The 18038-nt window shown below is 57.2% G+C and overlaps 1 protein-coding gene across 3 annotated transcripts in view; it reads left to right on the forward strand.

Moving 5' to 3' along the window:
• The window catches only part of Hrob (homologous recombination factor with OB-fold), a 14993-nt gene extending 7130 nt beyond the window's left edge, over positions 1–7863 (forward strand). For 2 of the 3 annotated variants that reach the window (XM_010642953.3, XM_010642954.3), the window contains exons 3-11: positions 1858–2007; positions 2724–3419; positions 4613–4696; positions 5316–5459; positions 5575–5683; positions 5755–5840; positions 5919–6044; positions 6255–6372; positions 7001–7851. In XM_010642953.3, coding sequence (XP_010641255.1) covers positions 1858–2007; positions 2724–3419; positions 4613–4696; positions 5316–5459; positions 5575–5683; positions 5755–5840; positions 5919–6044; positions 6255–6372; positions 7001–7038 — 1551 coding nt within the window. In that variant the 3' untranslated portion in view covers positions 7039–7851. Of the gene's footprint in view, positions 1–110; positions 1092–1857; positions 2008–2723; positions 3420–4612; positions 4697–5315; positions 5460–5574; positions 5684–5754; positions 5841–5918; positions 6045–6254; positions 6373–7000 lie in introns of those variants that run through there. The other variant, XM_010642952.2, reaches the window with a different exon arrangement.
• Positions 7864–18038: the final 10175 nt, after the last annotated feature.

Genomic DNA, 18038 nt, shown 5'->3' on the forward strand with positions numbered 1-18038 from the left:
CGCTGGCCGGAATCGGGCACGATGAGGCCGCTGTCTCCGGGGGCTCTGTGGTCGGGGTCGAACCGGCCCTCTCCGCACAGCGCAGCGTCGCCAACGCCTCGGCCACCGCCATAGCACACGCGTGTACACTCATGGTCACACGCACCCAGTACCACGGACTTCTGCTCCTGAAGGAAGCAGCTCCGGCTCCAGCTCCACACTCGAGTCCCCGCGGGAGACTGCTTGCAGGCATTGAGCCTAGGTCGCTCCTGCCTAGCGAAGGAATTAAGTCATGCAGCAAACGCTAGCTCAGTGTCTTCCCTAAGGAGAGAAGCCACAGTCCTACTGGCAGGAGTGCGGCACCCCCGGGGAGGCGCACAGAGACCCGGAGACAGCGCGGGGTCCGTGGCAAACCAGGCAGCCGGGGAGGTGGCCCTGGAGGGAGACCGGGCCTGCACGGGAAGCCAGGGAGGGAGCAGGGCCTTGAAGGGTCAGACAGAGACAGCGGTGCTGGAAGGAGGTGGACAGGAGACAGGACACCGCAGATAGGTGTCTGCCAGCACCCTGGGCTCGGGGGGGTTACCAGAAGGAGGGTGGGTGTGAGGCCTTGCATGTGCTGGGAAGCAGAATCTGGATGGGAGCCATGAAGTTGGGGCTGCAGTAGTTCACACAGGAGCTTGCGAGGTCTGGATAGCGGTGTGAGGCACCTGGAGAAGGTGTGCACGTGAGGAGTGCAGCCTGCTTCCCACACGGAGCAAAGCCGGAAAAGCGGGAGGGTGGGGTTTTCCTCAGAACTGAACCTACTGCCAGGGCTGTGTCCAGGACGCAGTTGTCTGGAGTTCGAGACACGACCCAGCCTCATGCCGAGAAGAGGGGACTCAGGTCATAGCGCCTATGGGGACCCTGCAACCGGAAGGCTGTTGGAGTTTGTTGGGCTGCACCCGAGCGGCCGCTGGAGGGCGCCGGAGCCCACACACGCCTTCCCTTTAAGCCGGGCCGGAAGTCGGAGGGCGAGAAGCCCGCCCGTTCCTTTAAGGGGGCGGAGTCTCGGGCGGCGGCAACTTCGAACCGACGCGGGTTTATGGGTAGCGGACTGGCCCCGCGTCTCCATGGTAATGCGCGCCCCGCCGGGCGGAGGCTGCGGGACAGAGACCTCTGAGTGGCGGGCGGCTCGGACGGGGGGTGTCCCCCGGTTTGGGGTTCGGGCCTCGGGGTGCGGGACGCCAGACGCGGGAGGCCGAGGCAAGAGGGTCGCAGCGAGCTCCGGGCCAGCCTACGCTGGGCAGCCAGATCCTGTCTCAAAAAACCAGAACAAGGAAGAGGAAACGCACACCGTCAAGATGAAGCGCGCTGAAAAAGAACTATGTTAGTGAAAGTAGCAAAAACAGAAGAGCACACCCAAAACAAGTCGAGACTGTGTAAAGACGAGTCTGTGTGGAAGATTTTATGTTTGAGAGGTCAAATTCTGTAGTAATAACAGTGTCTGGCTGTGTAGTTCAGGCTGGCCTTGAACTCACTTTGTGCCCCAGGCTATGTGTCTGGGATTCTCCTGCCTCAGTCTCACCAGTGCTGGGATTATAGGTGGTCGGCACCATGCCTGGCTGCTTTTTCTTTTGTTGTGGTTTTTTGAGACAGGGTCTCACTATGTAGCCCAGGCTGGTCTTGAACTCACAGTGATCCTCCTGCCCCATCCTCCCAAGAGCTGGAATTGCAGGTGTGCACCACCACACCCGGCCCAGCTACTTTTTCTATTTCAGGCGTTTTTTTCTTTCTGAGTTTTGTGTTGCCTTTGTAGTAGTGTTTAAACAAAAAATCTGGGCTCAATTCTGAAAGACTTTTAAGTCATTTCAGTCTTTAACCCCATCCTGCCTCCCCCAGCACCAGCACCGTCCAGAACCCGCTCACTCTGGGTTGGCAAGAGGACCCGGCGCCCAATGCAGCCTTGATTCCACGGCCTCAGCTGCTGCTCCCTCCCAGGAACCTGGCCCGTGGACGCTGTTCTCTGTGGACGAGGAGCTCGAGGATGAGGTGAGGGGCTGGGGTCTGTGGGCTGTGGGACCTGCCTGCCTGGCCTGGGCTAGCTGGTTTGGATCCTGTCCCTGAGCTCTGAGAAACCCAGTGTTAAAATAAGCCTTCCTCCTTAAGAGCAAGTGTACAACCTGCTCAACTGCCCTACCACCTCGTCCTGAAAGAGCAGTCTCCTGTCAAACATCTGGGTCAGGCAGGGGACAGGACAGCAGCCGGCCGCGCATTCTGGAGGCCTTCAGCCTGGGATCACAGCCAACAACCCGCCTCCTGCTGACTGTTCCATAGGAAGAGGGGTGTCGTTCCTTTTCCTGCCTCTCCTCTGAAGATGAGGGTCGGGCCGGAGCCAGGTTAGAGTGGCGCTGACCCAGGCCTTGCCACTTGCCTGTTTAATCAGAATTTCTGAAGCTCGGTGTGACAGTGCTCACCTGTTACTGAAGCATTTCGGAGGCTGAGGCAGGAGGATCACCGCGAGATAAAGGTCAGCCTGGGCTACATAGTGAGACTTTGTCTCAAAAAGGAAAAAAAAAAAAAAAAAAGCCTAGAGAGCTTTTCTGATGGAAGCTGCAGGAGATCCCAGGTCAGAAGTGGTGAGAGTCCCCACCTGGCCGTGGGGCCAGCTCCTTGCCCACCTGTATCTGTGGGCACTGCGCTGAGTGGTAAAGGCCGGGCTTCTGTTTCAGTTTCCGGATGAAGGTGCCTCTCTGGCTCTCTCTTAGGATTTCTTGTCTGCCCTGGAGGATGCTGAGAACAGGCTTGCTGGGGAGCTGCCCGGACCAGCAGGACACTTGCACCCCACAGTTCCTTTGGAAGCAAGCCGCCCCCCTGCACCCCATGTGCCCAGCACTGTCGGGGACCCCCGGAGGCCACTCTTGACTTCCAGTGACTGGCGGGGTGGGCAGAGGCCAGTGTGGGCAGAGGCGGCCCCTGAGGGCCCAGGGCAGGACAAGCTGGACCAAGTCCTGGCCGACCTGGAGCTGGAGCTGGGGGCTGGGGCCGAGGACCCCACGCAGACTAAGAGAGCCCGGGTTCAGGGCCCGAGTGGGTGGAGCCAGCTGCCCCTGGATGTCCCACCCAAGCCTGCCGGGTCCTGCAGGACACCACGGACACTCCTGAGGCCCGGTGCCACCTGGGCAGCTGCCGCCCCACCAGGGCACACACCCCAACCGCGCCAGCCCACACAGCCCCCTCTGCCACTCCATGGCCCTGAGGTCTCTCTGGGGGCGCCCCCGCCATCCCGGGCACCTGCCTGTCCAGCAGTGTCACCCATCAGCACCCTGAGAGGCCCCCGCTCCTCGCTGCACATGCCCGTTGTCACCAACCACCTGGTGCAGCTGGTCACTGCCGGCGCCCAGAGCCCAGCCCGCGTCTGCAGGCGCCGCTTCCCTGGGCCTGCCGGGCTCCTGCCACAGCAGGTAAGTGCCCGCCGGCTCCGACAACTGGGGTGTCTTCCAGGGCCAGGTGGGACAGATGCCAGGGCTGGAGGGAAGCACAGAAATTGCAGGGCCTCTGGTCCTCGCCCAGCAGGCACATGGTCTTGGGCTCAGCCCCAGCCCTGTGAAGAGAGGGAGGGAGGATTTTTAGGAAATGTGGGCAGAAAGCATGCATGAAAACCCCTGGAGAGCCGGGGATTTAGCTCAGTGTTTCTTCTGCCTGCCTTGCAAGCGCAAGGACCAGAGCTCAATCCTGGTACCAAAAAAAAAAAAAAAAAAAAAAAAAAAAAAAAAAAAAAAAAAAAAAAAAAAAAAAAAAAAAAAAAAAAAAAAAAAAAAAAAAAAAAAAATCCCTGGAGGGCTGGGGCTTTAGCTCAGTGGTTCCAGCATCTGCCTCAAAAGACCCAAGTTCGATCCCCGTTACCACAAAAAAAAGAAAGAAAACCCCCAGGAGCAGCACATACAGCTGAGGGCCCTGGTGTCCATGCCGCTGAGGGGTGGTCAGGGGCCCCAGCTCAGAGTCAGGAGACAGCCAGGCCAGGGAAGCAAGTGCTGGACAGGGCTGAGCCAGGTTCAGGCACAGAGGGCACCTGTGAGCAAGGCTGGCCTGGCCACTCTGCCTGGGATCTGGCGGGTGAGTAGGAGGTGGGTGGGGTGAGCGGAGGGGCTTCCCCAGGGTAGGAGAGAGAGGGCAGCATGGTGGGGTGAGGACCCAGCAGAGGAGGCTGTGCCAAGGCATGGTGGGCCTTCATCTTGTTCTCTATTGAGTTTTTGCACTACTGATGATCTAGCCCAGGACCTTTGCACTGAGCTACATCCCCAGCCCTTCCCTTTTTGTATTTTTTATTTTGAGGCAGTCTTGCTGAACTGCTCAGTTCCCCAGATGTGACTCAAACTTGTGATCCTCCTGCCTCAGCCTCCCTAGTACTGGGATGGCAGGCGTGCACCACTGGGCCCAGCTCCTTCCACTGCATGAGGGCACTGTGGCCCATCTCCCGTGCCGTTGCCCTTTCCCAGTCTGTCTGGGTTCTGCTCTGCTGGCCCAGCTCCTGTACATCCCCACGTGTCCCCCGAGTGCTCCCTTCCTGCCCTGGGCCTTGGCTGGGCCTTGGAGCTGCAGCTGCAGGGCACCTTGTCCCCGTCATCTCCTGAGTGCCCCTTCTGCCTGCCCACAGCATGGCAAGAAGAACCCAGAAGAGATCATGGTTTCCGCACCACAGACTCCGGCCCATGGCGCTTTGGCCAAGCGCTGCTCTAAGGTGACTCGGCTTCTTGGACAGCCCGAGGTGGTGGTGTCCCTGGCCTTCCGGGAGCTGGGACCAGCGCGACACTGTTGCACTTGTACCACGGGCAGCAGGGGCAGCAGCTTTGATGCCACTCCCTGACCTGGGCCCCAGGTCTGGCTGCTGCTCCAGGTGGAGATCGTGGTGGCACGCGCCTGTCACCCTGGTACTCGGGAGTCCGAGGCAGGAGGGCTGCCATGTGAGGCCGTCCTGGGCCACATGCCAGACACTGTCTCAGAAACAGACAGGAAATGAGATCACACTGAGACCCTTCCTGTCGGGTTCCGGGGACCAGGCGGGAGGCCACTCCTCACCTGCCTCAGTGGGTCCCTTCAGGAGCATGACCCAAACTCCCCTCTGCCTTTGGTGGCCTTTCACCTGCCCCAGTTTCTCTTCTTGCATCTTCCTGTCCATTTCAGACCCAAACCCGTTCAGAGCCCACAGGTCCAAGGTGGTTCTAGGTGGGGCTAGTGGCGGGGGCAGATTGGAGGGGCACTGAGGTCAGTGCGGACTCAGGCGGGCTGGGCTGCGCCCCCGTGGTCGGAGCCCTCCCCTCCCTCACTGGCTGGTCACACTGCCCGCTCCACTCGGCCAGGCGCTCGCCACTAGTGCCCAGGCGTCAGCAGAGGAGGACGTGGGGCATAGAGCCTGGCTGGCCATGAAGGCGGCCCTGCGCCTGGATGACGGCGACCCCACCTGCTTCTTGCACACCTGCAGTGTGGCCATGGTGCTGCGGAAGGTGAGGTCCCAGCACCCCATGTCCTGGGCCCTGCCCCGCTGGTCCCCACAGGCGGCACTGTGCCTCCTTGGGTGCCCAGCTCCCTCGTGTGGTGGCAACGCTGTCCTCCCCTCAGGCCGCCCTGAGGCAGCTCCCTGGGAACAAGGTCCCCACCATGGCCGTGATGATCAAGTCCCTGACCCGGAGCACCATGGACGCCAGCGCAGTGCTGAGAGACCCCACAGGTGAGGCCCCCACGGGTGGGGAAACTGAGGCACGGCCTCGGCCCTGGGCTGACAGCCCTGTGGTGTCACAGGCGAGATGCAGGGGACGCTGCACCGGGCGCTACTGGAGGCCCGGCAGGGAGAGCTGAAGCCAGGCGCTGTGCTGCTGCTGCGGCAGGTATGGGGCCTCAGGCCACCCACCCAGCCCGTCACTGCCCGGGACCTGCCCGACACTGCCCATCCTCCTGGCCCGCAGGTGGGCGTCTTCTCACCGTCCCTCCGAAACCACTACCTCAACGTGACACCCAGCAACCTGGTCCGTGTTTACAGCCCCGACTCGGGAGACGGGGGCCTGCTCCGGCCTCCACAGCCCACCCTGGAGGTGAGGGACGAGGGGGCACTATCGCCCGGCCCACCTGTTAGTGGCTTAGCTCTTGGTCCCAGTGGCCTCTGGGCCATGTGGTCAAGCTTTGGAGACAGCAGCCTCCCGGGCTCAGGGAGGAGCCAGCGGGAGGGCTCTGTCCTGTCCCTACCGGGCGGGGCTGCCCCAGGGACGGGGGCAGCAGTCAGTAGCCCATCCCTCTCTCCCCAGCACCCAGGAGGTTCCCAGGGGAGACCCCAGCCAGATGTGGCCGCACAGCCTGGGCCAGGCCTGAGGACAAGGCAGGGGCCAGGGGCCAGGGTGGCCTTGGAGGAGGACGCTCTGGATGGTGAGGACCCCAGCCAGGAGGGCCCTCCACACACAGGCTCCCTAGTCCGACGCCTCCTTCCTGGTGCTGCTGCCCGACCCGCAGCTCAGCTCCAAGGTGTAGCTGCGACGGTGGCAGACTCGGGCACCCTGACCTGCCCAGGAAGGGGCACGCTCTTAGGTGCTGCCTGAACACATGCACTTCGTGGGGGTATCTGAGTTCTCTGCACCTGTTCTCTCAGACGAAGTGGGGCTGTCGGCCAGCAGGCGTGAGGGTCTGTGCTGCTGCTCCTTGCCTTCTGGCTGTTGGAGATCAGGTCTTGCTATGTAGCCCAGGTGGCCTCAGATTTGCAGCAACCCTCCTATCTCAGACTCCCAGCTTCAGTGCTGCTGTTAACAAGGACGGGTTCCTTTTGATCCCACACCCTACTCACTGGGCCTGGGCTGCCAGTGTCACTACCGCCAGATGGTTCTGAACACATCTGACAGCTTCCGGTCTCCCAGGGATGCTGCCCCCCGTGGCTGGGCGGTGGCACCAGGTGGAAGGACAGAGGGCCCCTCGCACCTGGGGCGGAGGCGAGGGCAGTCTCAGCCTGGGAGCTGTAGCCCCGCACTGCCGGTGCCCTAGCGCTGCCCTCCCTGTCCCGTAGACAACCTGGATGGACTTCTGAGCGAGCTCCCTGACTGAGGCAGGGGCCAGGTCCCAGGCCGGGGAAGATGCTGGCGCGGTGAGACTGGCTGGGTGCCCTGTGCTCACCCAGGCTGCTGCCCCGGACCGTCTCTTGGCTGTGCCCGGCCGGCCCCATTATCTTTCTGCCCACAGCTTGGCCCGTCCTGGAGCCACAGGGGACCCAAAGCCCACCCTGCCCACGCTGCTGCCCCGGTCCTGAAATAAAGCTGTAGCCTCTCGTGTCCTCGGCAGGTGTGGCCGGGCACAGCACGCCCCACGCTGTCTGTGTCACTTGTCTCTAGCACCTTAGGAGCCACTTCCTATCAGGGTGGCGCAGGACCTGGCTCCGCACACCACGCTCCTGTCCCTTGGCCTGAGAAGCTGTGGCACGCTTGTCACCATCCCTGACACCACACTGTGGGTCAGGTGTCAGCGCAGGACCCAGGGTGCTGTGACCTTCATGACCCTCAGAGAGGTAGCACGCGCCTGGTGGAGCTTGGGGAGGAGGCAGAGCACAGACCCCTGCCCTGTGTGCTGGGCCTGGCTCTGCACGGGGCTCTGCCTCTCCCGTGCACTCGGGGGTCCGGGCAAGGTGTGACCTGTGACCTGCTCTCATGTAGCCCCGGACAGCGGTGAGTGTGGGGTACAGAGGCCCCAGTGTCCTCGCCAGCCTTGCTTGCTCTCCCACCTGGTGAGAGGAGGCAGTGGGCAGCCCTTGGGCTGGCTGGAGCCTCCCTGCCTCAGCCTTCTGCAGCTGCCATGGCGACAGCTTGTGCTTCCTCTTCCCACAGCCCAAGCCAGGTCCAGCCTATAGCCAGCCATTGCCCACAGGCTCCACGCTGGGTCATTTTGCCACCTGTTGTCTGCCGGAGCTTGCCTGGTGGGAGGAAAGGGCTGGCAGAGCCGGGCAGCCACTGCCCACAGTGGCCAATGATTGCCTGGCGGGGGTGGGGACACTGGTCCTGGCAGACAGGCCCCCAAGGCTTTGGGGCTGTGCACCTGCAAGGCCATGTTGGCATGGTGAGGCAGGGTGGCTATGTAGGAGGCCACAGTCCTGTCCATAGCGGGCCGGGTGGGCACCAAGAATGCCAGGCCCGGAGTGGGCAGCCCGTGTGGGGCTGGGGCACAAGACCTGGGAGTGACAGTGGGGGCTGGGACGGTGTGGAGGGGCCCCTGTGCCCTCACCGCAGTCCTCCTGCAGTGTGACGGCCCAGGGCCTCCGTCCACACCTGTACCACCTCCCTGTGCCCCACAGGTGGCCTGAGGCCACCAGACACTGCGGGGCCCCCCAGAGCGGCCGCTGTGCCTGAGCTCAGCACCCACTCCCCTGCTCCCTGCAGGGCCGAGGCTGGAGGCCCTTTTTCAGCCTCCAGCCAACACTGCCAGGCTCAGCGGGCACCGGGCAGCTGTGCCCGGTGCCCACTGGCCATGGCCGGGCAGCGTCTCCCCTTCTCATCCTCCACCTGCGTACCCTCTGCCCACAGCCAAGAGTGGCTGGAGTGCGGGGACTGGCGTTGGGCGCTGCCAAAGCCACATACACCCTGCCGTGGCCTGGTCCCAGCTGTCACTGCTGTGAGCCTGCCATGCACAGTGCCCTGCTCGTGAGTGACCTGCTATAGCTGCAGGTGCTGTTCCTAGGCCGGGAGGCCACCAGCATGATCGTGGGGTGTTGTCTGCAGAGTTCGGTTCCGGAGCTCGGAGTGGGAGGGTAAGGCGTGGAATCACCAGGCAGACTCCAGGGAGGTCTCTGGAACGCTTCCGTTTTATTTAGGAAACACACGGGCTTATGTAGTTTACGTGTGGACACCATGCGGGAGGAGCATTTGATTACATGACACTTTCCTATAGGTTATGCAGATCCATACGTTAGTGGAGAACACTGGGCAATATCTTACTGACTAGACATACGGTGGGGTGATTCTTGGGTGAGGTGAAGGAGTCACGGACTAGGGGCGGAGGTGTAGCCTGTTAGACCCAGGTCGATGCACTTAGGCGAGTTAGCTCAGCCTCAGAGAGGTCTTCGAGTTTGCTCAGAAGACGGGAGCGCAGCACACCTGGCCCAGCCGGGCTTGAACTTCTCCCACAAGTCCCCCTTTTGTCTCCGACTCCAGAGCCTCGGCCAAGAGGACCGCATCTTTATGAGTCTGTCTATATCTCTTTTGAGCCAGGTGCCTAATTTTTAAGATTAACAATAACAAAATGATTCCCAAAATGGTTAACACATAGGGTGAGGAATGAATCAGACCTTTCGCCCAAGTACTTAACTGTCCATTATCAAGAGTAACTGCATCTAATGCCAGGGCATTATTAATTTGTACAATGATATGAGTCAATTTTGACATGTTTACGAAATGAGGGCTCCCAAGTTTTCTAGATATAATTTGACAAATTTTTGTAAGCATCACAACTTTCACAAGGATATAGAGAAACAGATATCTTGGGAAGTTGGCATGACGTCTACGAAAACCTTTGTCACGATTGTAATTCCTCCCACACCACATCCATCTGAGCCTGTAAGGACAGCACGGCTGTGCGGACATCAAGAAGTGTTGCCGGCTGTCCGAGAGCCGGGGAAGTGGTATGGGCCAGATTATTGACACCTGTAGCGGTGGCAACTTGGTTGCAGAGCGTAGCTGCAGCTGTGGCGGCCGTGGATCCTGAAGCAACAGTGGATGTTACAATGGCAGCGGCGGCTGAAATGCCTAAGGTGGAGCAGCGCATCGAGGGGGTGTTGCTGCCTTTCCATTCCTCAGCTAAATTAACTGGGATCCAAACTGCTGGTGGATTCCTGCCGGTAGAAATACACCAGGTAGAATGAAGGGGAAACACGAGGGGTTGATACAGGGAGTGACACGTACTCTACTCGCGCATTGTCACCCAGGCTAGGATTGGCCAGAATAAAAAAGGGGGATGGGAGGCGGGCAGCAAAGGGGAGACCCAGTGTAGATGGGTGCTGCAGGAGCGTGAGGGGAGATCGGACCCTCCTGGAATAGAGTGCATTATCCTTGCTGACCGGAGGAAGAGGAGCGGCCTGCGTTGAGTTGGCAGTGAGTGCCGCGCACAGTTCACACCACCAGCGCAGGGCCCGGAACGGGTCTGGGTCTGCGCCTGGAGTTCCGGGGGGAGCCAGGTTTGTTGTTTGTCCTACGGGTGCCCTAAGGGTGCCCCGGGTAACCAGCGGATGATTACGAGGTCTCGTCACTTCGGTGCTTGGGACGAGGCCTTCATCTAGGTGGAGGATTTTCTTTTTCAGCGGTGTACGGCTTGACATTTCTTGCTGGGATCCAGGTGGGCTGTTCGGCTTCCTGTGGAAAGACACAAGCGAACCCTCAGCCCACCGTGAGCCGTGGGTTGGGTTCTTTCCTTGCATTTGAGAGGCTCCTTCCACACAACTAGGCAGTAGCTCCCACAGCTTGTAATGGCCGCCAATGTTTTATGACCAGACTTTGTCCAAATGTATAATAGGTAAGGAAATTAAGTGTGAGATCTTATCCTGAGGTGGGGCAGCCATATCAACTTGATGTTGTCTTATAAGCATTTGTTTAAATGTTTTATGAAACCTCTTGACAATCCCCTGCCCTTGTGGGTTATGGGGGATACCTGGAACAAGCTGAACATTGCATTTCTGCATGAACTCTGAAAAGGCTTTGGTCTGGTGGTCCCGTTATCTGTTTTTATCTTATGGGGGATGCCCACTGTACAAAAGCACCAAGAAGATGGCCAATAACATTTTTTGTCTTCTCTCCCGTTGCTGCGGCGGCACATGCAAGGCCAGAGAAGGTATCTACACTAACATGGACATCTTTGAGCTTCCAAAGGAGGCGCCATGAGTGACGTCCATCTGCCACAAGGCATTGGGCTTTAAACCTCTAGCGTTTACCCCCTGGAGTTGGAATGGGCCAACTGGCAATAAGGGTTCACAAGTCGCACAAGCACAGACGACTTGTTTGCTCTGTGTTTTTTGTTTTTTGTTTTTTTTAGACAGGGCCTCACTACATAGTTGAAACTGATCTGGAACTCACTATGTAGCTCAGGCTGGACTCGAACTCACAGTGATCCTCCTGCCTCAGCCTCCTGAGTGCTGGGATTACAGGTGTGCACCAGCACGCCTGGCTTGCTCCATTCTTTGGTAAGTGAAGGAAACATCTGAGCAACTCTATTTAATTGCACATTGTACAACGGAAGAAGAAAGAGCTGTTACCGCCATATTTATCATCCTGTTTCTTAATGTGAATGGCCCCGGGAGGCCTGAAGGAGAGCAGATATATTGTATATACAGAGGGTATTGCCGCTGTTCTAAGAGCTATTGGGCCTTAGTTATGAGGGCGTCCAGAGGATTATCGGGGAGCACCTTAAGCACTGCGTAGGGTAGGGCTGGCAGAAGTGCGGCACAATATGCACGATCTGTAAACAAATTTAAGGGTATGGACCAGAGGTTCCAGGGCCAGGATGATGGCTGCCAGTTCCTTTACCTGTGGGGACCCAAATGGGGTCTCATGAATTTTCAAAAATGGCTTGGCTTTGTCTAAAGGGTCGATGACCACAAATCCATATTTATTTGGGCTCCCATCTGTAAAAACAATTGGGGCTTCAGGTGTGGCTCGTTTAGTAATAGGATTTTTCCAATAGAAGGGGAAGTTTATGCAATCCTTGCATTACCTTATGTGGTGGGTAACGATTATCAATTTGCCCAGCAAAAGCAACCATGGCCATCGCAAAATCTGTACTGGAATTCAGCAAATGGGGGATGTTTCCTAATTCAAGTGCTAACACCAATTTTTTGGGTTCTCTCCCTAATACCTCTAGGGCCTTTTTCCTGATCTTTATAATCGTTGTACAGAGGCCCCCAGCAAAGTCCGTGATTCTCTGATGACTCCGTGCTCTGGGTCCCTGGGACTGCCCCAGGCAGGCCATGGGTGCCTTCAGGTTAGAATGAAAGGTTAACCCCGTTACTGATTGTGTGGAGTCCCACCTGGCAAGGGTAGCATGTGGGAGTTGCTCGTTTACTAATTTTAAGGCTTGCATAGCAGACGGGGTGAAAAATCTATCAGGTTGGGGGCACAATCACACTTGAGTAATTGAAAGAGGGGGTCAAGTGAGTGAGTGGGGATCTTAAACCAAGGGCAAATCCAATTCATTTGGCCCAACATCTGTTGTAACTCGGCTAGAGAAAGGCATTGAGGTATGTCTGTTGGTGGGGTTTTGGGAGAGGTCTTTGTTACCTCAATTGTAACCCCCAGAAACAACATCGGGCATTTTCTTTGAATCTTGTCAGGATGCACCTTGAACCCTGCCAACTTCAGGGCTTGTAAAACCTGTTGTACCAAATCCTCCAGACCTGAGGAGGAACGGCTTGCTATGATATATCTTCCATATAGCCATAAAGCTGGGCTGAATCATGACCTCTGACAGGAGATAAAGCATGGGCCATGGCAATCTGACAAATAGCTGGGCTATTTTTCATCCCTTGCAGGAGAACCCGCCACTGATACCAGGCGGCAGGTCTACTGTTATTAATTATGGGCACGGTAAAGGCAAATCTCTGGCGATCGATGCGGTGAAGTGGGAGGGAGAAGAAACGCTCCTTTATAGCAATGGCGCAGTGGGAGCCCGCTGGCATTGGACATTGGAAAAGTAACTTCTTAATCTCTGACTGTTTATTTGGCATTTCTGAGACAAGGGTCTCAGCAGTGCAGATGATATTGACCTGGAGCTCACTGTGTAATCCAGACTGGGTTTATGGGATTATAGGCGTGCACCACCACGCCCAGCTCAAGGACTTTGTTAATTTTGACCTTGTGATGGGAGGAACTCGGATAGCCAAAGATCTGATCTCCCTAATAGTTGCTTGGTGCTTCCTGTTGGCCTGCCTTTAAAAGGAGCTGTTTCTGTGAAATAAACGGGACCTCCTGTCTCCACACTATCGAGTGTGCTGTCCTTCCTCAGTCCTCACTCCCCAGCTGTGGTACCTTCGTGTTGTGAGGGTGGGGCCGCCACAGCGCGCAAATGCATATGAACGGGTACAGGGAGGAAGAGGGAGCCCCATCTGCAGGGCGCCCCATCGGCCTGTGGCATTTATTGTTGTCAGGTTGTGTAACAAGGGGTTCTGCCCTGGAGGCCTCTTTGGAACAAAAATGGGGGTGTTCCATGGCCCGGTGGGAGGTTCACTGTGTCCACCCTCTGTTGGCCACTAGACCCCGAAGTGCTAGCGATGTTTGTTTTGACAACAGCCACTGCTCTACCCAAACAATGTCGTTGCAGCATTGTAAGGCGAAGGGGAGTGGAGTGGCCTCTAGCATTGGGGTGCTCACAGGTACCCAGCCTCTCACCACAGAGAGCTTTACCATCAGCAGTGATCACCGCATCCATCCCCCCCCGGGGGGGGTGTCTCTACCCAGTAGATTATTTGAAAGATCCGCCAGGACGATAGGGTGAAAGGTCCCTTTATGTCCATCGGATGTGTCCAAGGGCTGGGCTGGGCTGGGCTGTCGTGAGGGATGGTTGAGTTCCCCCCACACCCTGTACAGGTGGGCTGGGCAGTAAATTCCAATCGGAGAATTTCCTCTTGGCCTAATATGGTTCTATCCGCGCCAGTATCCATGAGCATACGAAATTTTTCTTGAGACAGGGTCTCACTATATAGTTGAGACTGAGCTGGAACTCACTATGTATCCCAGGCTGGTCTCGAACTCACAGCGATCCTCCTACCTCAGCCTCCTGAGTGCTGGGATTACAAGTGTGTGCCACCATGCCTGACTTTGGTTCTTATTTTTCGAAGACTGTTTCTTAAAACTATTTTATTTTCATTATTTTTTTCAGTCAGCCCTGGAGATGGAGCCCAGGTTCTGGCACATTCAAGGCAGCTCCTCTGAGCCACACCAGCCCCCTTGGGCCTCTCCTTGCTCCCTGTGAGCAGCCCCACAGCCCTGGCAGGGTCCTCTCAAAATGCACATGGCAGGCAGGTGCAGTCCGACGTCCCACCGTGTGATGGGAGACCCTGCAGGCATCCTGGCTCTGCCCTGCAGCCCTCACTGTCCCCAGTCCTGACAAAACCAAAGCATGCTTGACCTGAACCCAGGAATCACTGCTGCAAAACCGAGGTCACCAGAAGGCTCGAGTGTCCCAGTAATAAACCTGACGACCTGATTCACAGCTCAAATCCAGCACTAGCTGCGGACCTGACCTGCTCTGGCTTCCCTACCCCTCTTCCTCCCGCTGCAGCCCTCACTGCACCCTGGTTTCTGGAACAGGGTTCTCTCTCCTTCCTTAGTCTTTGTGGCTTTAGAGCAGTTATTACCTTTTCTGTTTTGTGACAGACTGACATACTGATCTCGAAAGTGGCTCCAGCTGGGCCTGGTGGTGCACACCGGTGATCCCAGCACTCTGGGAGGCTGAGGCAGGAGCATCACAAGTTTGAGCCCAGCCTGAAAGCAGTTCAGCAGGACCCTTTCTCAAGATATATAAGGCCTGGGCTGGGGATTTAGCTCAGTGGTCCCACTCCTGCCTCACAAGCCCTAGTCCCAAGTTCAATCTCCAGTACAAAAAAAAAAAAAAAAGATATATAAGGCCTGAGGATGTAGCTGTGTAATGGTCCTGGCTCCACCCTCACCCCCAGTATTTCTCACACTCACACATCCACATATGTGGACAGCGGTTCCGACTCACTCCAGCCCAGCCCTGGGGAGCCCCTCACTCGCTCAGGCTGGCACAGGTCTGCTGGGCCAGCTGCCCACCCACAGGCAAGGCCATCAGTCCTCAGACTGCCCAGAAAGGAAGGTGAGGGCTGGAGAAAACAGCAGTTGGGGCCTCAGAGTGAGAAAAGAAAGAATCCCCAGCTCCCACTGTTTACTGGGTTCAGTGAGATTCAGATGACTCGGCAGCGGCGGGGGTGACTCTAGAATGACAAGGGGTCTTGGGTCCATGAAGCTGGTGGTGTTCTTAGGCAGTGGGTGGGCTGAGTTAAGCTGATAAGGAATTTGCCCCTCCCAGGTGAGGCCACTCTTATCTTTTGTGAGTGGAATACATTTAATTTTCATGCTTGGAGGCTTTGGGAAGCAACAGCACAGCAGCCAGTGGTGGTCAAAGAGCCAGGCAGCCTGGGCTCTAAGCTTCTCAGTTGCTTTGGGCTAAGCCATAAAATTCCGAGCCTTGGTTTTTGCTCCGTAAAAGGAAAGGGCTGAGGGAAGATCTTCCCAAACCTAACTGTCTGGAACTGTATTGGTGAACCAGCTGCAACAAATGTGATTAAAGAAAAAAAAAAGGAGAAACACTATTGCAACCCCTGGCCCTAAAAGAGTACATAACTTAGGTTTAGCCATAAGGGCACTAGTGACAAAATATCTGAAGGCAAAGTAGATTATTAAAACCCCATAGGGGCCCGGGGATTTTGCTCAGTGGTTCTGCCGCCTGCCTCGCAAGCACAAGGTCCTGGAGTTTCATCTCCGGTTAAAAAAAAAAATAAAAAAAAATAGGTTTTTACAGAGCTCGGGCCGACGTTTCTGGGGTTTGGGAGGCGGAAGGTGAGGAAGGGCTATTGCTCAGTTACAGCAGTAACCAATCTCCGCCCTTCAAGTAAAATCGAAGTTAATTGAATAGTTAAAATAATGAAACTGGAAGTCAAATTGACGTTTCGTTCTACAGAATATGGGTGCGGGGGGGTGTGACGGAGGGGCGACTACTAGGACAGCAAAGGTTGGAATTACTAATTTCCTCTTCTGGAAGATCTTCAGCCCAGAGCCCTTCGGTGTTCAGCTTACCCTGCTCCGTATGTCAGTGCCGAGGCCTAGGGGTCCTAAGCCTGGGGAGCTGGAGGAAGGGTGCTGAGCCCCAGCCTGGAAACACCAGCTCTGCTGTGGGCCGGGCCACCCATAAGGCCCAGGCCTGCCTTCCACAGTCATCAAGGTCCCGCCAATCCCAGAGCTGAAAAGGGGTAGTCGGAACATGTCGCGAGCCGCGACGTCAGGATCCTGCCAGCAGGTCCTAAACCTGAAAGGACGAGGACAGAGAGACCGGAGGCACTCTTCTTCTCATGTTCCTTGCTTGGTTGTTTGCTTTATTACAGAACCTCTTCCTTTTATACTCTACAGCTGCATGGGAGCGAGGGCTGCACGGGAGCGAGGGTACCGCCCACACATTCCAGAGGGAAACAATAACCACCATTATGGCTTACATCTGCTACCAGCTGAACTCGCCCGTGGCTATGGGCGAGAGCACATCCGTGCCAGCGAGGTGACTCAAAGTTCAATCATGGCTAGGCCTGTGTCAAGGCTCGCCATAATGGGTCGCCATAGGAACAGAAGACAAATCCCCTTCACCCCCACCCGCCGTGCTGGGACTCAAACTCAGAGCAAGGCAGGTAGCAGAACCACTGAGCTAAATCCCCAGCCCACCCTCTCTTTTTTATCACTACTCAGATCTCAAGAAGCCAGGGTATCCTGAGCGGGCGTAATCTTGCCCTTGAGTGCCACAGCCTGTGGAACCACTGAGGCATCATACAGCCCTAATCATAATTTAATTGTGAAATGATTTTTCCCCGAAATTGTGTAGACCGACTCCAGACCCACAACCAGCATCGGCCACCGCTGCCCTCGCACTGCCCCCTGCTGACCCTCAAGACCAAGCAGGTGGCGACCCTCACCACGGCCAGAGGCACAGACTGCACCGCACCACCTGGGCCTGCAGGGCGTCCTCACGAGGCCTGCGCCTGCTCCCAGCCGGACCATGTGCAGCTGCTGCTGGCCTTCGGGGCTGGGCCAAGGCGTCCCTGGGGAAGGTACGACACGCTGCACCTCTGCACCACCCGGGGTCTCTGAGACGGTGCCAGCCTGCACAGCCCAGAGAGCCCAGGAGATGCCCAGCGCCCCATGGGAGGAAGACGGGGCGAGACAGGCTTGGGGAGCTCTCTGGCCCGTGCCCAGCTCAGAAGGTGGACACCCTGCTGCTTCTGAGGAAAGCCGTGGTCTCTGTGCCCTGGGAGGCCTCATTCTGAGGTGGCACCAGTGAGGCCCCCTGGTGTCCGCCCGTCCCAGCCTCCGGTCCACACTCCCCTCCTACTGTGCCCAGGCCCGAGGCTCCCCCGTCCGCAGGATGGCACCGGGACTTCTACAGAGCAGCATCTCTGGGGTAGCAGCCATCTGAGGCCCTGCCTGGCCTGAGCTATGGGTCAGGGTCTGGGTCAGTGGTGGCACAGAGCCACTCGACTGACAGCCCCTACCAGGCTCTTCTGGGTATTTGTGCCGGTGTTCAGTGCTTAGAAATAAGCAGGGCCAGGGATGCAGCTCAGCAGTGCTACCGCCTGCCTCACAAGTGCAAGGTCCGGAGTTGGATCCCCAGTACCAAAAAGAAAAGAAACAAGGAAGCCATCACGCCTGGGACTATGAGAAAACAGTGGTTTTGCAGGAGCAGGGTCGCTGGGCCTCTGCTACCTCCTAGTGTGGCTGGGGCGGCGCCTGGCAGCAGGGTCCCTCGTACCTACACCAGCCTCTGAATTGTGAGTTGCTGCCCTTCTCTGTGTCCTCATGACTAATGAAGCCTGGCTGTGGCTGCCGCCAGGTCACTGACTGCAGGCTGAGCTGGTGTCATTGTCCCTGGAGCTCAGAGAGGGAAATGTGGGGTCAGCTTCACCCCAAAAGCTGTGGCCCTGTAGAGAAGCAGTCGTCAAGTCTGGGGCCAGGAAGAACACATTAGAACTTTTGATTTAAGTATAGATTTTTTTTTTTTTTTTTTTTTTTTTGGAGGCAGGGTTCTCACAGTGGAGCCCAGGCTGGACTGGAACTTGTGGCAATCCCCCTGCCTCAGCCTCCCTAGTGCTTGGATGCCAGGTGTGCACCACTACACATGGTTATTCCCTTGGTTTGTGGGCCTGAATTGCTGTGCTTCATAGTATGTGTATAGACAGTTTCCAAAACCGCACGCCTGTGAGCATGGCCAAGGCGTGACCGGGATGGGCGGCCTCTATCCCAGGCACACCAAGCCGCTGCTGGACGCAGGTACAGCGGTGAACCTGGCGGCGGGGTACG

The sequence above is a fragment of the Fukomys damarensis genome, unplaced genomic scaffold, assembly GCF_012274545.1.
Source record: "Fukomys damarensis isolate Sample0158 unplaced genomic scaffold, DMR_v1.0_HiC HiC_scaffold_13, whole genome shotgun sequence".
In the NCBI taxonomy this organism is placed as follows: domain Eukaryota; kingdom Metazoa; phylum Chordata; class Mammalia; order Rodentia; family Bathyergidae; genus Fukomys; species Fukomys damarensis.